At 35.1% G+C, this 22,607-nt stretch overlaps 2 protein-coding genes across 2 annotated transcripts; both read right to left on the bottom strand.

The window, feature by feature from the left end:
- Positions 1-5,095: 5,095 nt before the first annotated feature.
- Positions 5,096-8,183, bottom strand: LOC141700004 (wax ester synthase/diacylglycerol acyltransferase 11-like). The gene is made up of 7 exons (XM_074503775.1): positions 7,922-8,183; positions 7,096-7,647; positions 6,938-7,004; positions 6,738-6,856; positions 6,289-6,507; positions 6,054-6,191; positions 5,096-5,499 (listed from the first exon to the last, which is right to left on the bottom strand). Exons 1-7 carry the CDS (start codon positions 8,147-8,149, stop codon positions 5,353-5,355), a joined length of 1,470 nt encoding a protein of 489 aa, XP_074359876.1. The 5' UTR covers positions 8,150-8,183; the 3' UTR covers positions 5,096-5,352.
- A 10,775-nt stretch (positions 8,184-18,958) lies between these two features.
- Positions 18,959-22,088, bottom strand: LOC141700011 (wax ester synthase/diacylglycerol acyltransferase 11-like). Its single transcript, XM_074503781.1, has 7 exons — positions 21,843-22,088; positions 20,943-21,500; positions 20,684-20,750; positions 20,462-20,583; positions 20,120-20,332; positions 19,472-19,609; positions 18,959-19,390 (listed from the first exon to the last, which is right to left on the bottom strand). Exons 1-7 carry the CDS (start codon positions 21,981-21,983, stop codon positions 19,244-19,246), a joined length of 1,386 nt encoding a protein of 461 aa, XP_074359882.1. The 5' UTR covers positions 21,984-22,088; the 3' UTR covers positions 18,959-19,243.
- Between the last annotated feature and the right edge of the window lie 519 nt (positions 22,089-22,607).

Here is a 22,607-nt window from a genome sequence, read left to right as displayed (position 1 = left end):
TAAATGATTAGAACCGGCTAAAACAGTCTTGTCCACACATAAAAATAGTCATCATAGTTAAACAAAAAAAGATGTTCATTAAAAAAAATGTTTAGAGATACGTAAACCTAACTAGTACTGTAGTATCAAATTTAGGTAATGTAATTATGTGTACGGACCTTGACACCGAAGAACTTGATAAAAAAACCTTAAGAAAAAGATAGGTGAGTAAAGGTTTTACGGAAGCCTTCTTGTGATCGCAGACTTATTATCAATATAAAGAATTACTGGACCTGGAAATACCTCAGAAATTTGGCTCAAAACTTTGTGTAACCATATACCCCGACACGCAGCCGCGGTAGCCGCCATGAAGTCTACTTCACAAGACGATAAAGCCACACACCGCTATTTTTATGAAACCAAAGTGATCAAACTCTCGTTTAAGTAGAAAACCATTCCAGCCACCTATGCTTTTTCTATCATCAACATTGCCTCCACAATCCCGTTAACAGATAATCTCCTCGACTCTTCGTGTATACCAATCCATAATTCAGAGTCCCTTTTATCCATAATCTGGGATCCATCGGGTAGCTTACTGGTTTGCACCCTGCCATGCCAGCTCGTTCCAGGATTTTCTTTGCATAAGCACTCTGTTTGATCTCGATATACCCTTGACCTTGTTCAACCTCTATCCCAATGTAGTAAGCTAGCTGACCCATGTCACTCATATCGAATTCCTTGTTCATCTGCTTTTTAAAATTTGCTATGCTGTCAACTCGAGTTCCAGTGATCAGTAAATCATCAACAATCACTCCGATAATCAAAACATCACTCCCTTCGCGTTTTATATAAACTGCATGTTCAAATGGACACTTAGCAAAACCATGGTTAATAAGATACTTACTAAGGCGCACATACCAAGCACGGGGTGCTTGCGAAGGCCGTAGAGAGCTTTGAATAATTTATAGAATTTCTTCTCTTCTCCTGCCCTTTCGAAACCTTGAGACCGAGCAACATACACTTCTTCAAGTAAGACCCCATTTAAGAAGGCTAATTTCATATCAAGATGATGCACCTCCCATTCGTTGTTTGCAGCAATACCTAATAGCAGTCGTACCGTCTCCATTCTTGTCACCGGTATAAACACATCTTGAAAATCCACTCCAAATTTCTGTACATACCCCTTCGCAACAAGACGTGCTTTGTGCTTTATCACCTTCCCATTTGTATCTTTCTTTGCCTTGAAAACCCATTTTAGGCCAATTGCTTTGTGGCCTGGGGGTAAATCAGTTAGTTTCGAAGTGTCATTTTTCTCTATAGCTTCTATTTCAGCTTGCATAGCTTCTCTCCACACTTTTTTTGCTGCTTGCTCATATTAGATGGCTCATCAACTTCAACCAACAGTAACTCTTCTTCAACTGCTTCAATTTCCTCCGTGGTATTGTAAATATTAGAAATACTTCTATATCTACGTGGCTCACTGCTGCTGCTGCTCGAGGCCTCAGAACTGTAGCCTCCTTCATTTTCACTCCCAAGTGAACTCATACTCCCAGACTGAGAATCATGCAGTGGGCTCTGTATCTGATTTCCTTCATCTGTGTCATAGCTTGGTGTATCACCTTCGACATCAAATACGGTAAAATTACCTGTAACTTTACTAACTCGAGCATCATTATTTTCTTCACCATCCCAAGGCCATTTTTTATACTCCTCGAAAACTATATCTCTGCTAACATGGACTTTGTCTCCAACCGGATCAAAAACTCGATAGGCTTTGGTGCCTGCCTCTTTGCCAAGATACACAACTGGTTTACTTCTATCATCAAGCTTTCGAGCATGAATCCCTGGTGTTTTCATGTGACCAACGCATCCAAATATTCTAAGATGGTCCAGATTTGGCCTTTTTCCCTTCCAAGCCTCATATGGAGTCTGTTTTGACAATGCCCTTGTGGGCAATCTGTTCAAAATATAAACTGTGTGCCAGACTGCTTCTCCCCAGAAAACTAATGGCATTCCTTTCTCTTTTAACAAACTCCTAGCCATGGCAGCCACGGTCCTATTTCGACGCTCAGCCACACCATTTTGCTGTGGCGAGTATGGCGCCGTATAGTGTCTCTGGATTCCCATAGTCTCACAAAACCGCGTGAATTCTATTGAGCAAAACTCTCCTCCTCTATCAGTTCGAAAAACTTGGATTTTTCTCTTTGATTAATTTTCTGCAGCTGCTTTAAACACCTTGAAAGCACTCAAAGCCTCGTCCTTCGTTTTAATCATGCACACCAACATTAAGCGACTAAAATCATCAACTAGCAGAAGAAAATACCTTTTTCCAGCAGAGGTGGGAGGAGAAATAGGCCCACACAAGTGTTCATGAACTAAAACAATTCCAGCACTTTACCCTACTTCAGTCCTCCGCTCCTTGCTCTGTTCTCATCGAAGCTTACGGTACTCAGCGGCATAGAGGCCATAACCAAAACAATTCCAGCACTTTACCCTACTTCTATCTCGTACAAAACGTTCACCATCTCGAGCACGTATTTTCAACCATTCTTCTCTAGTATGTAACAACTGCCCCTCAGCATTTTCTCGTTTCTTCCATTCCTCCTCAGTAAGGAGAAGCTTCAATTCGCTTGTTTCAGTTACACCTCGCAATCTTTCCTCATGGGCCTTCAGGGAACCCACAACTTCCTCCATGGTCATAACTTCCAAATCCCCAAACTGCTCAATAGCTATTTGGAGGAACTTTGACGGAACCGCCCTAAGCAATTTCTTGACCACGTAAGTCTCTTCTACTTTCTCTCCAAGAGCTCGTATATTAGTAACCAAGCCATTTAGTCTCATACAAAACTCGTCCAACTGCTCCGTATCCTTCATGTTTAATGACTCAAACTCAATCCTCAAGTACTGAGCCCTAGATTTTTTTGCTTTATCAGCACCCAAGCATACTGTTTTGATTGCCTCCCATGCATCCTTTGTCGTCATTTTGTCAGCCAGCGACAACAAAACATCCTCAGGAATTTCTTGATATATTGCCGCCAATGCTAACTTATTTGTTTTTTCTTCAACAGCTACTTTTAGATCCTTGGGTTCGATAGCCACCCAAACACCTTGTTCCTGGAGAAACACTTTTATTTTTAGTGACCACACTGCGTAATTGACTTTTGTTAACATCGAATAGTTCAGGGCAACGTGACTGTCTTTGGTTTTGGTCGACTCCATTGACATCTCTCTGGGCATATATTTTGGCATACACAGTGTTTAAGGCTCTGATACCAGATTGATGAAAATATTTGAATGTAAGCAGCAGATAATATGAGTTGAACTCGATTTTGTATTAAGAGAATAACTGAAAGTAGGATTTACTCTATTACAGACTCAATAACATACTGAAAGAAAGAAAGCAAAGATAAATACCACTCAAGAGAAAGTGGCAGCTACAAACAAGGACAGTTCCTATTATTTCTCTAAACAACCCTGATAAGACTCAACTACTGCATTACTCACTCATGCTGATACAAACTCGCTAGACCCAACCGAATTATTCAAAACAAAACATTATTAACGTTTAGATTAAAAGTCCAACATATGTTGCCAATTTTGTTCCCAAATCTTCTGGTTTTTGTGCCCTTCATGATGGATGGATTCAGGTACAACCTGCATTTAAAAACTACCTCGAACAGTTCCAACTGATCGAGAAACACGAAATAGTTGTTTATGTGTGTGTCCAGATCTTAGAAAATGGATTTTTCTATTGTGTGCCCATGTGCGTATAAATTTATAATTTATTTCGATATGTGGAATTGTTGTGAATGCTTAAAATCTTATAAAGTTATGGCCCTACCAACAAAATGCAGGAGGACCTTTGAGTGGAGTCGAACTGTCTTTGAGAAAAAACGCGGTAAGCACTACTGCAAACATGTAAACAATGAAGCACATGCCGCTATACAGTGAAAGTTGTAACTTGTTAAGTAACCGGTCGCTCTAAAATTTCAAAATATCGAAGATTCGAACATGATTTTATACTCTTTAACACATCCCCTCAGTCCTACGATACTTTCATACCGATAACATATATGACTAATACTAATATCCAATAACCAATAACCAATATCAATACAAATAATTAAATAAAACAAATGGGCTTGTGGGACTCAAACCCGAACCACCCCGTAAACCGAACTCTGATATCATGTTAAGTAACCAAACGCTCTAAAATCTTAAGATGTCCGAGGAATATCATGTTAAGTAACCAGTTACTCTAAAATCTTAAAATCTTAAGATGTCGGAGAAAAACCCGAACACGATCTTATGATCTTTAACAATAACATATCTTTTAGCAAATATAGATAATACGAGGTAAACATAATCAGTTAAGAAAGAAAAGAAAACAACAACCTTTTGAATAGATTATATTTGTATAGAAGAGGAGAATAATGTCAAATGATCTGAGGAAGTATCTCCCACCATTGACCATAAAGAGTAGGTGAACTCTAAGAGTATACTGAATCCGCAATTGTTAAGAAAATATATGACCCCCAACTGTTTAAGCCACTTGAAACAAATGTCAATGCTGCAAGATGAGGAACTAACTAATACTGACCTAAACTATAAATTGTAATCAAAACAACACAATCATCCAAAATCCAGAATTCCTGAAACTCGCAGTCACACAATAGCCATGAATGAGCAATATGCACAAACGCAAGACTATCACGTGCAAATTTTATTGTTAAATTGCTCAGAGATCTCAAACTGCCATGCTTGTGCAAAAGAAAATTCAAAGCAGTTGGACCATCTTATAACACAAAATAGTGTAAGGCTCTTGGGAGTTGGTTGTATTCTACGCGAGAGAAGTCAGAGCCATCTTCACAATTCACAATTCACAAACCTAATCTTCAATGTTCCATGAATCAAGTGTTATATCTGATGCATAACTAAATGAATGTTGGAAGTATCTCAAATAGCTAGTGGTAGAGTAAACATCTAGGTCTATGGCATTCATTATCAGCGCGTTTGAATTATTTCCAGATTGCTCTGCTAGTTATAGAATTCGATGTAAGGCAGTGAAATGAATTGGATATGAATGTATTTCACGTGAACTAAGCATCTGAAGAAGTGATTGCATGCTGAAATATTATTTTGTGTAATTTATTCATTACACACCAAATGAAGCTCTTAATTGCATCTAATCTATGATGCTAAATATGATGGTGGAAATGTTTAATGCATCATTAAGGTAACTCGCAATCAATGGAAGCAACCAAACTCTAAGTACATTACGTGCTTTATTAGAAACCTTACTTGACGTACTGAAACACACTTGTCTTATTTTTAGCATCAAAACTAAAATCATACAACAAGAAGACAATTAGATCAAGATGGCACAGCAGCAGCCTTGATGAGTTTAAGGGATTCTTCCAAATCATCGCATAGGCTGTAGGGATCAGGTATGGTGTCTTCGTCAACTGATAATACGAATGTAATTTTATCCGTATAACTAATTACATGAATCATCAGTGCCTGCAGTGATAAAGGAAAAACAGATGACACTCAACACTTTGATATCACAAAGAGTAAAATAAACTGAGTGCAATGATCTGATACATGAGATAAGAACATATAGCAAAGGATACTAAAGCCTGTTTCTTAACCACCTCTTTGATTGATCCTAGAAATGCAGTAAAACAGAATAACACCAAAAACAATGTAACCATAAGGGGCAGATGGAATAACAGGTGGAGACAGATAGCAATGTGGTCCTCGATAGGTGATTTTATTGCATGCATGTTCCATGTTAAGGCAGTGAAATGAATCGGATATGAATGAATTGACGTGAATTAAATTTGTGTAATGCTTTTCACTCTTAGATTTCTTATCAAATACGAGCAATTGAGAACGCAACCATTGATGAGGTGTGATATAGCAGGAACTTGTTGAGCCTGTGGGAAGGCTACTTATCCATCCAAAAACAATGCTATTTGAGATATTCGTCTATTAGACTATTAATGAAGGCCTCATTTGCTAAAACACGCATTAGGCAGTACTGTTAGTAGTAGTGTATTAGTATAACTCACATTTGGCTGACCATAACAGCTACAAGCAGGAAAAGCCATTTGATGACCATACAACGAGACTTCCTCTTGAGGACCGGGCACGTTGCTGAACCACAATGTTGTGTTGAAGAAGATGTTATGACAAATAACACCTGCAGCCTGTTCATCATTCATACAAGTTATAACATTAGAAAATAATCTGCACGCGCACAGACCTTGATAATGAAGCAGCTCAATTGCAAGCAGATATACAGACCTTGATGCCAAAAAACTTGATAAAATACTTGAGAAAAAGATATGTGAACAGAGGTTCTAAAGAAGCCTTCTTGCGAGTAATGACAGCCTTAGCCTGCCGAATATAGTCCAGAGGATCAGCTTGAATTCCAATGTTAAATGGGAGGATGACGTAGCCAATTTTGTTCCCAAATCTTGCCGTTTTCCCGCGTTCCTTAATCGCATCATCAGTTACTACAGCCTGCATGTATATATCGTCAATATTTTGATGTCAGAACTAGGATGTCAGAACAACCGGGGCTAAAATAAAAAATATCGTCAATATTTTGATGTTAGCCATCCATAAAAGTTCCATTAATTTTTAATATCAGACTGGGATCCGTAAAAATAACTCTCTGGGGCTAACCTCCCCTAGTTTCGTCAATGTTGTCCAGAAAAATAACTTCACTACAAAAGAGGATATAAGTTTACATTGATCTTAGTAGATGCTCGTAAGTTGAAGAAGAATGTTGCTCTTAGTCGAATATTGTTTGGAAGATAATTCTTCTCCTTCTCCTGGCCAGTTACTCCATTATATTTCTGCAGCTCACCTGCATGATGAATGAATACAAATCAGTATACATAAATTTACTTTCTCAAAACTGGGAAGCTGAAATTCATAATTTTTTTACCGTATCGCCTATTTAAATACCGAGACAGACCGGCCTGTGTTACCCCGAGCACCACATCGTTTATCGTCTGAAAATATTTTGTCGAGGTTTCAGATGCATACATTTGAAAATTTGATTTTTAAAAGATTAAAATGTGACTCGAGTTAAACGTATCTTACGCAATGCAGGGCATTCTTCACCAGTTTAAAATCCTGTAAATTTAAGGTTCGGCGAATAAAACGCCGGGGCTTAAGCTCAACTCCTGCAGGCCCTTTAAGTGGAGTCTGAGTGTCTTTGAGAAAAAAAGCAGTAAGAACAAACACGAAAATCGCTACAAGTGTGTTCCACAAAATGTACACAAATCTAAAACCCTTAAGGTTAAGAAGATTAGGTTTCTTGTTCATGACAGGAAGCGTAGGCAAGAGGGAGGGATCGGATACTTGTCGAGAATGAGCAAGTATAAGAGCCATCAAAGACATGCCATCCCCAATCGAGTGGTGAATGCGGTAGATGATGAGAGCTTCGGCCTCCGAGGTTTTGACGTTGAGGAGGTGAATATCCCACAGAGGCTTAGAGTTTGGTATGTTTGTTTTGCTTAAATTCGATAAATAGTCTTCGACAAATTTATCAGCACCGTCCATGTTAGGATCCAGCTCCGGAACTATAACATGATTTTCGATATCGACCTCTGTAGGAATCCATTTCAACTCACCACTATGTTTGTCTTCAACCTGCACTCAAACATACAAATGTAACTAATTTCAGCTTAGGAAACGGCACTTGCATAGCACTGGCTTGCATAGTACTTGCTTAAAAGTGCCATGCAAGCTAAAAAATTGATGCAATGCAAGTTAAAATTTGTATTAGTGTAAAATTATTTCATTACAGAACTTTATACTAGTTCCGTTTTAAGTGCTCCAGTTATGACAGAAAATTTTACGATAGTAATTTTACATTAGTTCCGTCCTAAATACTTCCTTACGTCGTAGAAGTGGAGAAACGTACTTGTAAGCTAGAAAAGCGAGGGTGTTTGAGAAGAGCATGAATCAAAATAGGTTTAATGACATCTGGCTGGAGTTTAATTTTGGAGCCCATGATAGCTACAATGTACACATTGGAGCCAGGTTGGTGAAATAAGCGAGCAACCGGACTCAATGGCTCTCCATCTTCATCATTTCTTTCTCGCCAGACATTTACATTATTAAGAGTTCTCAGACTTGGTAATGAGTCCATTGATGATTGATTGATCAGACCTTCAGCAAGCTGTAATTGATGCAGAATTGCAGATAAAACATGGCATCATATCCTATATATAATAAATTCAAGAAGGCAGAGATGGACCACACAATAGGGGCCAGAAAAAATAACATAACAGTATATTATTAATGAATATAAAAATGACGAATTTAATGTCGGTTTTGGGTTTACACCTGCTACACAACACGAAACGTAAATAAATATTAAATAAATTTATCAAAATTATATGAAAACATATATCTTACAATATATTACATATAATATTTACGGAAAATAGATACAAAATAGATTCAAATTTAAATTTTTATAAGAATTGACTACACTAGAGTCTTTATGACTTATTTACTTAAGACTCGACCGGTAAAAACTTAATATTTAAATATATATTTTATTTATATTTATTTTTATTATTAATTTTAAATTACATGAAACACACATAAAATAAAGATACACAAATACGAAACGAAACGAAACGAAACGAATCATTAACTGTTCGGTTTTGAGTTAGACATTCATGATACGAAACACGAAAGAAACGAATTGTCAGCTCCATTTGTTGACGTAGAGTGAGCAGTTAGTCTAAAAGAAACTTTGACTCGGGCGAAAAGCTTAAATCACAGCTGGTATCATACAATTGTTAATGATTGTGTCCGAAAAGCCTATCTATAAATAATATTGCGACACATTAATTTGTTAGTTAAAACTGCATATTCTATGTTACGTTCAGGGGAGTGGGAATGTGGCATTCCTGATTTTATTCATTGTACTTTGAATTCTGGATTCTGAAGTTGTTTACTTAAGTAATGCAAGTTGGTTTTTATTAAAAAAAGAAAGAAAGTAGCAGAGTGAATAATATTTCTTGAGTTACTTGACCTGTTTTGTCCAGCATCAGTTATTAGATATGAATCTTTCAGCTAACTATTCCCATTGTAAGTATGCATCTGGCATTGGTCCCTTCATGGAAGTGAATGCAAATATTGCCGACACTTGTTTGCAGTGAATGCAGAAAGTATGTAATATTCATGCATGTGCCATTAAACAGCTTGATCACCAAGCCCCTCCTTGCCATCTTCAAGACTCTGCTGAAACAACACTATTGCTGGGGATTCAATTAGGTCATGCAATTATGACAGTTCACCTAACACCTAAAGTAAGAAAGGTTGTGTGCTTGAGTAGAGTGTGGTGGAAATGGAATGCAGAGGTAGAGAATGAGACAATAAATGGGACATCAATTCAGACCTCCAAATCCAAATATTTTCTGTTTAAAAATGATGCAATGATTAATGATCGTGGCATCATTCACAATAACTTATCCTCCTGTCTAGCTCACATTACTAGAAAAAGTAGAATAGCTAGACATCACTCTTTAGATCATATAAAAGCTATTCAGAAAAGATTGTAATGTAGTTTTTGTTTAAAAACAGAGAATATACATTGGGTTGTAATCCGGAACCGATGTTAAAGATATTATCGGTTGTGAACCAATGTCATATAGGTACCTTTCTCTACACCCGCATAAACATCGCTCTGGAAAACGTTTAACATCGGTTTCTGGCCGATGTCTATTGAAGTTTTTCTAGTAGTGTCACCTCATGATTTTTTGGCATGCATAAATACTCGTTTATAAGATTATAAATTATATTTGTCAAAAAGATAAGTGAAACATTTATGATATGAATGCGCCTTACAAATAACCATATTTCTCCTTGCATGAGCAAAATCATAGGAAACAAAATTAAATCCATACTCTTGTTACTTACAAATAACCATCTTTCTCCTTGCATGAGCAAAATCATAGGAAACAAAATTAAATCCATACTCTTGTTACTCAGTATGTGCCTTCTCATGCACTACTTCATGATATATTAACGGGATATATATTAACACTTTCTTAGAGTTGCATCCAAGTGTTATAGAATTCGATTCCATTAAGATATATATCTTCCTTTCCGTTTAGGTGATAATGAGTAAAATAGACTGAGTGCAATGATCTGACAAATGAGATAAGAAGAGCTAAGAAAGGATACAATCCATTACAAGCTACTGAGATGCAGGGCGTCATCTCAGAACCCTAGTCGAAATCAGTTTATGGTGCCCTAATATACATATATCATGAAAATTCATATATATATATATTTACTTGAAAATGTTAGAAATTTTTGGGATTCTTGAGTGTCGGGGCCCTATACGCAAGTCTTGCTCGCCTATAATAAGGGTCACCCATGTTAAGTGGTGGTAAAAAAAATGTAACCATGACAGGCAGATGGAATGCCAGGTGTAGAAATGACAGGTGAAGATAAATGGCAATGTGGTCCTGTGGTCCTCAATAGGTGATTTGATTGCAAGCATTTTCCATGTTCAAGCGGTGAAATGAATCGGATATGAATGAATTTGACGTAAATTAAATTTGTGTATTGCTTTTCACTCTTAGATTTTTTAAACAAATAAGCAATTGAGAACGTCAATTGGGAATGTAACCATTGATCAGGTTGCTGTGTAATAAAAATTAGGGTTTGTGAGTATTTAATGTCAGGGTTTGTGAGTTTTGAGTTTAATGGTTGAGCTTGCGGTCGTGGACTGACAATCCTCGCAAGATGCCTACATATCTTTGTGTTGTAGAAAATCAAGCTAAAACGTAGTTTTAGGTGTTAGAGATTCGAGCACAAAACATAACGGAAAAAGTTCCATAAAGCAAAAAAAATCGAATCTCTACCGCAGAATCTATGTATAATTAGTGAATGATTATCGAGAACGGAATATGTACCTTAACGAAACTTTACAAGTGACTATAATGGAGGTCCACGATCAATGAATCACAGCGACCCCTTCACACAAAGATCCGCACTCCAAATATGTCTACACGAACGCCTGATCGTCCAACGATCACCGGAGCCGGTACTAGCCGAAATATTTGCCTCTCTCTATCTCTCTTTTCTAGCCTCTCCATGTGTAGAGCAGCTAGGATTTTTCTGAAAACGATTTTCAACTACTTAACCCTAAAATTATATACATCATCATGTATATATAGGGGAGATAGATATATGAGCTTAACCCTAATTCGTTTTGGGCTTCATGTAAAATCAAAACTGATTGGGTTATTAGATTAAAATTTAAATTGTGATTTAATTAATTAAGTTCAACTCAATTAATTAAATAACCAATACTGAATTTATAATCATATAATTTAAATTCAAAATTTAAATTAGAACTCCTTTTAAACGTTTTTAGTGTGTTACCCTTTAGGTTATTATTACGTTGGAAATAATTTTAAATTTCGAATTCAAATTATTATACAATGAGTGGCATCTAGTAATACATCAGTGTTACCCAAGTAATAATAATAATTGGTGATCCAATTAAATCTTTCGCGAATAATGTACAATGTAATATAATCCCTTTAACCTTATTTATAGATCAAACTCGAGGGATGCATTGTGTCATCCTCTGTAACGTTTAATCCGGGTTTTTCTTGATCAATGAGTAAACTATTAAACAAATCAGTATTTGAGCACGACCATGCATTTTATAGTCTCACTCAATCAAGAGGCCAATAATATCACTCCTTAATATAGGAGGGCTAAATCATATCTAGATCATTCATATTTCTCATACGATTCATAATATACCCAATGTCTACTTTTATTATTACTCGGTCAAGGATAACTTTTAATAAAATCAAAGTGCAATTCTCATATAGAAATATAATGACTTCAGATCTAAGGACCAATACATTATTATCACTGTGAGATTAACTTATGACACTATAAACATGTAGTACTCACAGCGGGTCATTCCAACACCATGTATCTAACACATGTGCCTGTGTTTTTTACTTTAGTATCACCATACCTATGATCAATGAGATGTGATCATCAGTCAACAAACACACTAGTCCTTATTTATTATTATCGTCCCTTAACAATAATACTTGACTAGGGACCTTTAGGAATATCAAAACTATTCTCATAATCTCATTTATAAGTCACGTACTTAAAGATACAGATTTACATATCATATTCCAATGATATTTATTAATCTAACATTTTATCACAGAAAATAAAGATATAATAAATATCTAAAGAATAATCCATAGAATCATAATTAATAATCCAAATGTCTCATAACATAAACATAATAGTGTTGTCTCTAGGGCACACACACTAACAATCTCCTACTTGCACTAGAGCCAATCACCCATGGAACTAGTAAGACCATCGTGTTTTTTCTGCGACAAAACCTTAGTCAGTGGGTCTGCAATATTATCATTAGTATGCGCTTTACATATATGTATATCTCATCTTTCGTTAATCTCTTGAAGAAGGTGATATATCCTAAGTATATGTTTTTCCCGGGAATAGGACTTTGGTTCTTTAGCCTGCGTGATGGCTCCATTATTATCACAGTAAAGATCAACTAGATCTGTCATAGATGGAACTACACCAAGTCCCGTTATGAATTTCCGTATCCAAACAGCCTCCTTGGTTGCTTCACTGGCAGCAATATACTCAGCTTCCATTGTAGAATTAACTACTATCTCTTATTTTGAACTCTTCCAGCTTACAGCACCTACATTTAGGAAAATTACAAAACCTGATTGAGATACAGAATCATCTATGTCTGTCTGGAAGCTAGCATCGGTGTAACCCTTTACAACTAGCTTCTCATCTCCTCCATACACCAATAATGAATCCTTAGTCCTCTTTAATTACTTAAGAATATTCTTGATAGCTGTCCAGTGACCCTCTCCTAGGTTAGACTGGTATCTGCTCGTCATGCTCAAGGCATACGAAATATCATGACGAGTTCATATCATCGCTTACATTATGGATCCAATTACCGAAGCATATAAAACTTTTCTCATACAACCCTTATCATCTAATGATTTAGGGTAGTTATCTTTTGAGATCACTATCTCATGAGACATGGAGACATATCCCCTTTTTGACTCTTGCATCCCAAAATGATGCAATACTTTGTCAATATATGTACTCTGTCTTAGGCCGATTAATCTCCTTGATCTATCTCTATAGATCTTGATCCCTAATATATAGGTAGCATCGCCTAAGTCCTTCATCAAGAAACTATTTTCCAACCAACTCTTAACAGCCTATAGAGAAGGTATGCCATTCCATATTAGTAATATGTCATCTACATATAGTACTAGGAATGCCACATGACTCCCACTAACCTTCTTGTAAACACATGGTTCATCTTCATTATGAATAAAGCCAAACTCTTTAACTGTTTCATCAAAACGACGATTCCATCTCCTTGAGACTTGCTTTAATCCATGAATGGATCGAAGCAACTTACAGACCATTTTAGGAAAATTTAGATCAATGGAACCCTCAGATTGTATCATATATACATCCTCTTCAAGGCTCCTCTTTTAAAAAGCGGTTTTGACATCCATTTGCCAAATCTCATAGTCGTAGTAAACAGCCATTGCTAGTAAAATTCTAATGGACTTGACCATAGAACCTGTTGAAAAAGTCTCATCATAGTCTATACCATGAATTTGTTTGAAACCTTTTGTCACTAGTCGCGCCTTATAGGTCTGTACTTTACCATCCATGTTAGTTTGCTTCTTGAAAACCCACTTGCACCCTATAGGTTTTACCCCTTCGGGTGGATCAACTAAAGTTCATACTTTATTTTGATACATAAATTCCATCTGGAATTTCCTGGCCTCTATCCATCTCTCGGAGTCTAGACTATTCATAGCTTCTTGGTAGGTAAGAGGCTCATCATTGTCTATGAGCATCACATCATCTAGAGTAAAGAGAAATCCATAATATCTTTCTGGCTCATGACGAACCCTAATAGATCTACGAACAACCTGGGTTTCTGGAACATGAACATCTTGATGTTTATCCTGCCCATTTTCCAACTCCAGTTCAATTTTATTTTGTACATCTCGATCTTCATCGAGATCTATAGTCCTCTCACTATTATTCTTGGAAAGTAACTCTCTTTCAAGAAATACAACGGTCCGAGCAACAAACGCTTTGTTCTCAGTAGGATTATAGAAACTACACCCTTTTGTTTCTTCAGGATATCCCATAAAATAACATTTATCCGATTTTGGTCCTGGCTTATTAGACACCAAACGTTTCACAAACGCTTCGCATCCCCATAATTTCATAAACGATATGCTATGACATTTCTCAGTCCATATCTCATATGGAGTCTTTTGAACCGATTTAGTTGGAACTCGGCTTAGTGTATATGTTGCCGTTTCTAGAGCATAACCCCATAAACTTATTTGAAGATCTTCTAGACTCATCATCGATCGCACCATATCCAACAAGGTACGATTTCTCTTCTCAGAAACTCCGTTCCATTGAGGCATTCCAGGAGGAGTAAGTTGTGATACGATACCACACTCCTTCAAGAAACCTTTAAACTCCAGGCTTAAGTATTCTCCCCCACGATCGGATCGTAGAACTTTTATACTTTCACCTGTTTGCTTTTCCACTTCGGCCTTGTATTCTTTGAACTTTTCAAAAGAATCGGATTTGTTCTTCAAAAGGTACACATATCCATATCTACTGAAATCATCAGTAAATGTAATGAAGTAGTAAAAGCCACTTCTTGTCATCGTATGCACTGGACCACATACATCACTATGTATAAGTCTTAATCTTTCGATGGCCCTTTCACCTTGTCCAGTAAAAGGAGCTTCAACCATTTTGCCAATGAGATAAGATTTGCATTCTTCGTATGATTCAAAATCAAACTTATCCAAGTAGTCATCTTGATGTAACTTGAAAATACGTTTCTCATTTATGTGACCTAAACGACTACGTTTGATTTGAGTCTATCATCTTAATACGTTTATTATCATTACTATTTACATTATAGACTTAAGTATCAAGATCAAGAACATATAAACCATTAAACAAACGTGAAACCCCGTAGGTAACATAATTCAATATATGTTACACACCTAACAAAATGCGTATTACTTAATGTTTTTAAAAAAATATTAAGATATTACGCATCTCTAAAATATGTAATAGTTTTTATACCTTTTTTAAATGCGCGTTATATTATATTAAAATAGAATATAACAGTCAAACAGTAGTTTGACTAGTATTTCTTACTAGTGTTTAGTCTCATATTCATGCTTTGATTTTGTTTAAATATTTATGAATGATCCAACTGTACGGATGTCAAGATCTATATATTCTGGTGATATGACAAAATTTTCAGAAAAAATAAATAAATTTATTTTGTTTGTTATTTTAACAATCAACCAATAGCTTGAATAATACTTCCAACTAGTGTTTACTCCCATATTGATGTATAGATTTTTTTAAAAAATATTTATGAATAATCCAACCGTACGGATGTTAAAATCTATATATTTTAGTGGTATAACAAAATTTTTAAAAAAAAATATTTTTGGGTTGCTATTTTAACAGCCAATAGTTTGACCAGTATTTCTTACTAAGGTTTAATATATAAGTAGATTATTTTTTAAGTACACTCTTCATTTTTGACAATCTTCTCATTCGTATGGTTGTTTACTCAAAACATTTTTTTAAAAAAATAAATAATATAAACCCTCATGCAGACCCTAAACTTCATGTTTAATTATAAAAACTTGGTTCTCATAATTATTTAATTAGAAGATTTTTTATCACTTTGATAGCATCATCTGCGTATGTCTTCTTGATATAACTATTTTTTATATATTTATTCTAACTAATTAAGATTTTTTTTTAATTTTTATCAAATATAATAAAAATTAAAATTAAACATACTTATATTATTTATATATATTCCTAAATAATTTTTTTAAACAATGAAAGTGTCCTTCAATTTAAAATTTTCTTTGCATTATATGCACTAACCATTAAAAAAATACAAAACAATTTTTTTTAAAAAAATAGAATTTTCAACTGGTTTCGGTTGCATTTAGCTAAATTTTACCATTTTTGGTCGAATTAAGTAAAAAACTTTTAGTGTTTTTCATTTGGAAGCAAATTTGTTATTTTCATTCATTTTGAAAAAAGCGAGATATTTCCCGCCCAAACCATTTACTAAGTTCGATAAAAAAAATGGTCGAATTTATTTTTCAAAATTCAAGTTATTAGCGTGAAGTTTCCCCCTTTTTTTGGCAGAGTACTAAATTCGACCGAATAAAAAGTCGGTTGAATTTAGTTGCTAAATTCAACCGAATAAAAAATTGAATTTATCTGTTAAATCAATTCAACCGAATAAAAAAATCGGTTGAATTTAGCTGCTAAATTCGACTGATTAAAACGATTGCTCCTTAATTCGATTGTAAATAGTCGAATTTACTTGTTCCCCTTAAATTTGACCAAATATGATAGAATTTAGCTGCAGTCATTTTTAGTTGGTCGGAAATATTCTGACTTTCTTGTAGTGTTGCCTCTTACGTATCATTTCTATTTTTTAAAAATTAATTAAATGTAATACGCACCTAAGATATGCGTATTAAACTTACCCTTTTTCCGCCCGCAAGGGTTGACTCAGTTGGTTAAAGAGGGGATAACTATACTCTTGTTCACATGTTTGAATCCCACGAGACGAGAATTTATGATTATGCCTCATGAGTCAGAGCATGTCACTTAAATGCGGTTTACCTTGATTCACGTGGTTTGCAGGCTATTGCGTGAGCCCGTGAGGTTTACCCAGTGCGCACCCGAAGGGTAACGGCGGTTTCCCTGCGATTAAAAAAAAACTTACCCTATTTCCCAAAGCGTATTAGACCAATTTTTTTCATCCCTCGTGTGCGTAACATTTACTTTCTATTAAAAAATGTAAAAATATACGTAATATACATTCATGATTTGCGTATTAGCTATTACTAAAAACTAGTAGATAACCGTGCGAAGTACGGGCCGAGATCAAAATATCAATATTAAATAATGATTATAAAAGTTTATTTTATTTTTTATTAAAACATGTATAATAATTAAAATTGTACGATTATTGCAATTTTTCTTTTTAAATTATATGTAGTTTTCATCAACTCAAATCTTATTAGAACAACAAACTCAACGTTATTATGTATCTGTTGTTCAAAAAGACATAACTAATATTTTACATCGAAACTTTAGTCGCAACAAGATTGATGGATAATTTAACAAAAAATTAAATTAACATTAGTAAGTAATTGCATATTAAATTTCTCATTGTTAGCTGAATTTGCGTTTTTAAATAGTTTGTGATTGCATAATTTTTTCTTATAAAATATTTATTATGTATGTATAACTTTGCATTTGGTGCTAAAATAGAATTCCGTAGGTATGAATCTAGAAATTATAATGTATATACGATTCCGTTGATATAAAAACAATATTATAAATATGTGGTATATAAGAATCAAAAAATGGGTAAAATATTACATATAGAATTATAAGTCAAATATGAATAAAAAAAGAATAAAAATGGTTTATTTAGAGCTATAGTAAGATTTAAAAAGGGGTGAAACCAAAAGTTCGTAAAATCGAAAAGGGGTGAAACCAAAGTATCCCATAAAAGATGGTTTCCTTATTAATTAATAATAACACTGTTTAAAGAATTTCATTTTATTATTTTAATAAAAAATAAAAAAGAATTCTACGAAAAATAGAAATATCGTAATTATAATATGATTCCAATCTATATTTTTTTTAAAAAACATAGAACTCTACATGAAAGATAATTATATATGTGAAACCAAAATACGGCGTATCCATACTAAGATGAAACCAAGTAATCTATCAAGAAATAATTTAGAGTTCTACGAAATTAGAATTGTAATCATATTACGGTTTGTACAATTTTATTATTTTCTAGTGGTGAAACCAATATACAGATTTTATAATATTCATACCATTTTGTTAAAATGGAATTCCACCAACAAATTAAAAAATTCTAAATTTAGCCCGCAAGGGTTGGCTAAGTTGGTTAAAGAGAGGAAAACTAACCTCTTGGTCACATGTTCGAATCCCACGGGAGGAGAATTTATGATTATGCCTCCTGAGTCAGACTTAAATGTGGTTTACCTTGGTTCACGTGGTTTGCAGGCTATTACGTGAACCCGTAGGGTTTACCCAGTGCACACCCGAATGGTAGCGGCTGCGGGTTACCTACGATAAAAAAAATCTAAATTTAAAAAATTCCAATTTAAACACATGGCATATTTACTTGGTCGTGGTTTATATTTCTCGGAATCTATTTAGTTGAGCCAATTTATGGACTTATTTATTTTAAAATATAATTAAAAAAAGGATTCAAACCTATGAAAATAATAAAAAATCATGGCTTATAAAAAATTAAAAAATGAGGAAAAATAAAATATATAGAATTATATGTCATATATGAATAAAAAAGGATAAAAATAATATACTTAGAATTATAACATGAATCATAAAAGGTGAAATCAAAAGGTGGTGAAACTAAAAAATAAGTGAAACCAAAGTAACACTTAAAATAGATTTCATTTATTAATAAAGAAAAGGGGTAAAAATAATACATATAGAATTATAAGTCATATAGAAATCAAAAAGGATAAAAATAATATATTTAGAGTTATAACATGAATTATAAAAACTGAAAACAAAAGGTGATAGAACCAAAAAAGAAGTGAAAACAAAGTATCACTTAAAAAGTTTATTAATAAAGAAAAACGGATAAAAATAATATACTTAAAGTTATAACATGAATATGAATGATGAATAATAAAAAGTTAAATCAAAAGGTGCTGATACCAAAAAATAAGTAAAACATATATCACTTAAAAAAAAGATTTCGCTTATTAATAAAGATTATTAATTATTAATTATTAATTTCAGGCTTAACAGGATGGTTTCATCCGCGCCAATAATCCTGTCTACCTCCTACAAAAAAGCGGTATTTATGTTTTTCACCTTTTTTATTTATCATTCAATAATATCATAATAACTAGTATCCAACATACATTAATGTAAACACAAAAATAATTACGGCCATTTCCCACATATTTGATTGAACAAAGGCCTAACAACCCTAAAAGATGCATCAGCGATCGTTTTAAAGCAACTCGGAAAGGCTGCGTTGATCAGGCAAGAAATCTTAACATAACTTAGCAGCAGCCTTAATGAGTTTTAGTGATTCTTCCAGATCATCACATAGACTGTGGGGATCAGGTATGGTGTCTTCATCAGTTGACAAAACAAAGCTTATTTTGTCTGAATAACTAATTACATGTATTAACAGTGCCTGCAGTATTTAGATGTAATTAAACGTTAGCTAAGTAACAGATGAATTAGGCTTTGTTAATAATATTTCAGCAGAACTCACACTTGGTTGGCCATAACAGGTGCAGGAAGAGTAAGTTACTTGATGACCATCAAATGAAATTTCCTCTCGAGGCCCAGGCACATTGCTGAACCACAGCGTTGTGTTGCGGAATATCTTACTGCTAAATACGCCTGCAGCCTGTTCATTATTTACACCAGTATTAGGCAATAGGAAACATAACTAAATCATATTATGAGATGTTTACGGGCAATCGATTGTTAGCAATAAACTTTTTGCTAAATCTAAAATTATGGGGCCCCATGTATGCACACCAAAAATTCTACTGCACATGTGTAGTGAAAACTTTTTGCGGTATGATATGTTGCAACAATCGTTTGCCCTAACCAACCCCCATCATATTATCATGTATATTTTACTATTTTCTTAGACATTCGTCATAAACGGTTAGAACTCGCTATAACAATCATGTCCTCGCGTTTTAAAAAAAAGTTGTGTTAGTATAACAAAATAATAAAAAATATCGTTTAGCTACACGTAAACCTAACTTATATTTTAGTTACAAATTTTGGATAACGAGGCAACAAAGGATTTGTGCAGTGATGGAGCTCTTGTCTCGTTTGGAGGAGAGTCCTAGGGTTACTGAGCCAAAAATAAATAAATTTGGATAATGTAATTATGTGTACAGACCTTGACACCAAAGAACTTGATAAAAAACTTGAGGAAAAGATAGGTGAGTAAAGGTTCTAAGGAAGCCTTCTTGCGATCAATGGCAGCTTTAGCCTGCCGAACATAATCCAAAGGGTCATCTCGAATCCCAATGTTGAGAGGAAGGATGACATAACCGATTTTGTTCCCAAATTTTCCAGTTTTTGTGCCCTCCTTGATGGTACCAGATACAGCCTGCATGTATACCAGTAGTTAGCTAATTTATATGCATCTTAAAATGTGTGTTGAACACTCTATCAGAAACGATAACAATTGGTCGGGACTGAGGGAGTACAAAATAGAGGAGCCAGAATGTAATTTTACGTTGATCTTCGTAGATGCTCGTAAGTTAAAGAAGAATGCTGCTCTGAATCGTATATTCTTTGGAAGATAATTCTTCCTTTTCTTCTCCTCAAGTGATACTCCAGCATCGTTCTGGAGCTCACCTGCGTGAATGCATTTCAGTATACATGAGGATTTAACTACAAACTACGTTCTGTTCATTTTCATACTCGAGAAGCTAGAGGTATAGTGCCTATATATTACCATATCGCCTATTTAGATACCGAGACAAACCAGCTTGTGTTACTCCAAGCACTACGTCGTTTATAGTCTGCAAACATACACCCGAAAAAATTACTTACTGTAGAAAATTAGAGATGAAATCTGTTAGAATAATATAAGATCCTGGAAAGGGTCATTTTCTAACACCTTAAGTTTTTAGAGTAACTAGTTCCTTGACAAAATCTACATATACGATCTATTGAGTTTAAAAGACTAAAAGGAGACTCAATTTGTATCTTACACAATCCAGAGCATTCTTCACTAACTTAAAATCTTGTAAATTTATGGTTCTGCGAACAAAACGTCTCGGTTTGAGCTCAACTCCCGGAGGACCTTTGAGTGGAGTCGGAGTGTCTTTGAGAAACAATGCGGTGAGAACAAACATAAAGACAGCTACGAGAGTGTTCCATAACACGTACAGAATGGATACAAAATCCCCAAGTTTACGATAACTAAATTTTCTGTTCATGGCACCTGGAAGTGTTGGCGAGGCAGAGGGATTAGAGACTTGACGAGAATGAGCAAGAACTAATGCCAGCAAAGACATGCCATCGGCAATGGAGTGGTGGATGTGGTAGATAGCCACAGCCTCCGCGTCTGAGGTTTTGACGTTAAGAAGGTGAACCTCCCACTGAGGTTTCGAGTTTACCATCTTGGTTTTACTTAGGTTTGATACATAGTCTTCCACGAATTGGTCTGCACCGTCCATGTTGGGGTCCAAATCCGGAACTATAACATGTTTTTCTAGATCAACATCTATTGGAATCCAATTCAGCTCACCAGTTTCTTTGTTTTCAACCTGCACCAAACAAATGCATGTACTCAGATATCATTTTAAATATTTTCATTAGAGCAGGGGCGGCGTGAGATTTAGGAGGCCCTAGTCAAAATCGCTTTAGGGCGTCTTGTCGTAGATATTGTTAACTATATGATCTTATTGGAGCCTTCCTCTAACACCTTAAAGTTTTAGATGAGCTGATTACTCAACATGGTATCAGAGCATACGGACTAAGGTTCGATTCTCAATCACCCCCAATATTCTCACAATTTATTGTGGGCACTAAAGGCAATTATGCCCCAAAGATGAGATTTTAGATGAGTTGATTATTCAAGGTAGGTAAATGTCAAGATACGTACGTACCTGCAAGCTCGAAAAGCGAGGGTGTTTGACAAAAAACTGCATCAAAATGGGTTTAACGATATCAGGCTGCAGTCTGGTTCTGAATCCCATGGTGGCTACGATGTACACATTGGACCCCGGCTCGTTGAAAAACTGAGCCATTGGGCTCAATGGCTGTGCATCTTGGTCATCTCTGCCTTGCAATCCTAACTCTTGACCATCTCGCCGTGTTTTAACATGCTTAAGAGCTCGCAGACCTGGTATAGAATCCATATTGTCGATCCTTCCGCTAACTATATCCAAACCAATTACATGTACATGCATATTTATAGGGCAGTGAAGATGCCGAGAAGGTTATAAGGAACTCGATTTAACGATTAACTCGACACGACATCATTTCTCTCAGTCCTATTGTTTCTGTCTCCGCTTGTTTGATTGCTTGGATTGTTCAAACAACATTTATTACATATCTTCCAGGCTTTCAGGTAGATAGCCTAATTGGGGGTTGTGCATTAATGTTTAACGCAAATTCGTCCGACAAATCTCTAAGTTTAACGAAACAACCTAACCTTCATTTTGATTATCGGATTTTCAAAGCTCTTATATCGTTTTCAGTAGCTAATTTAAACGGAATACTCGTATTCAATGGCTGCATTGATCAGTAACTAACTGAATAAATCGGCGCATCCAATATAGCTTTTGTTTTATTAGGTAAGTACAACTTTCTTTGTTAGCTAGTTGACGAGAACAGAACAGGGGAAGCCATTCATTGGATACGGAGTAAGT

Source organism: Apium graveolens, unplaced genomic scaffold (assembly GCF_009905375.1).
Source record: "Apium graveolens cultivar Ventura unplaced genomic scaffold, ASM990537v1 ctg1631, whole genome shotgun sequence".
Classification (NCBI taxonomy): domain Eukaryota; kingdom Viridiplantae; phylum Streptophyta; class Magnoliopsida; order Apiales; family Apiaceae; genus Apium; species Apium graveolens.
The sequence above is the reverse complement of the archived record's forward strand: the minus strand, read 5'-3'. Positions and strand labels throughout refer to the sequence as shown.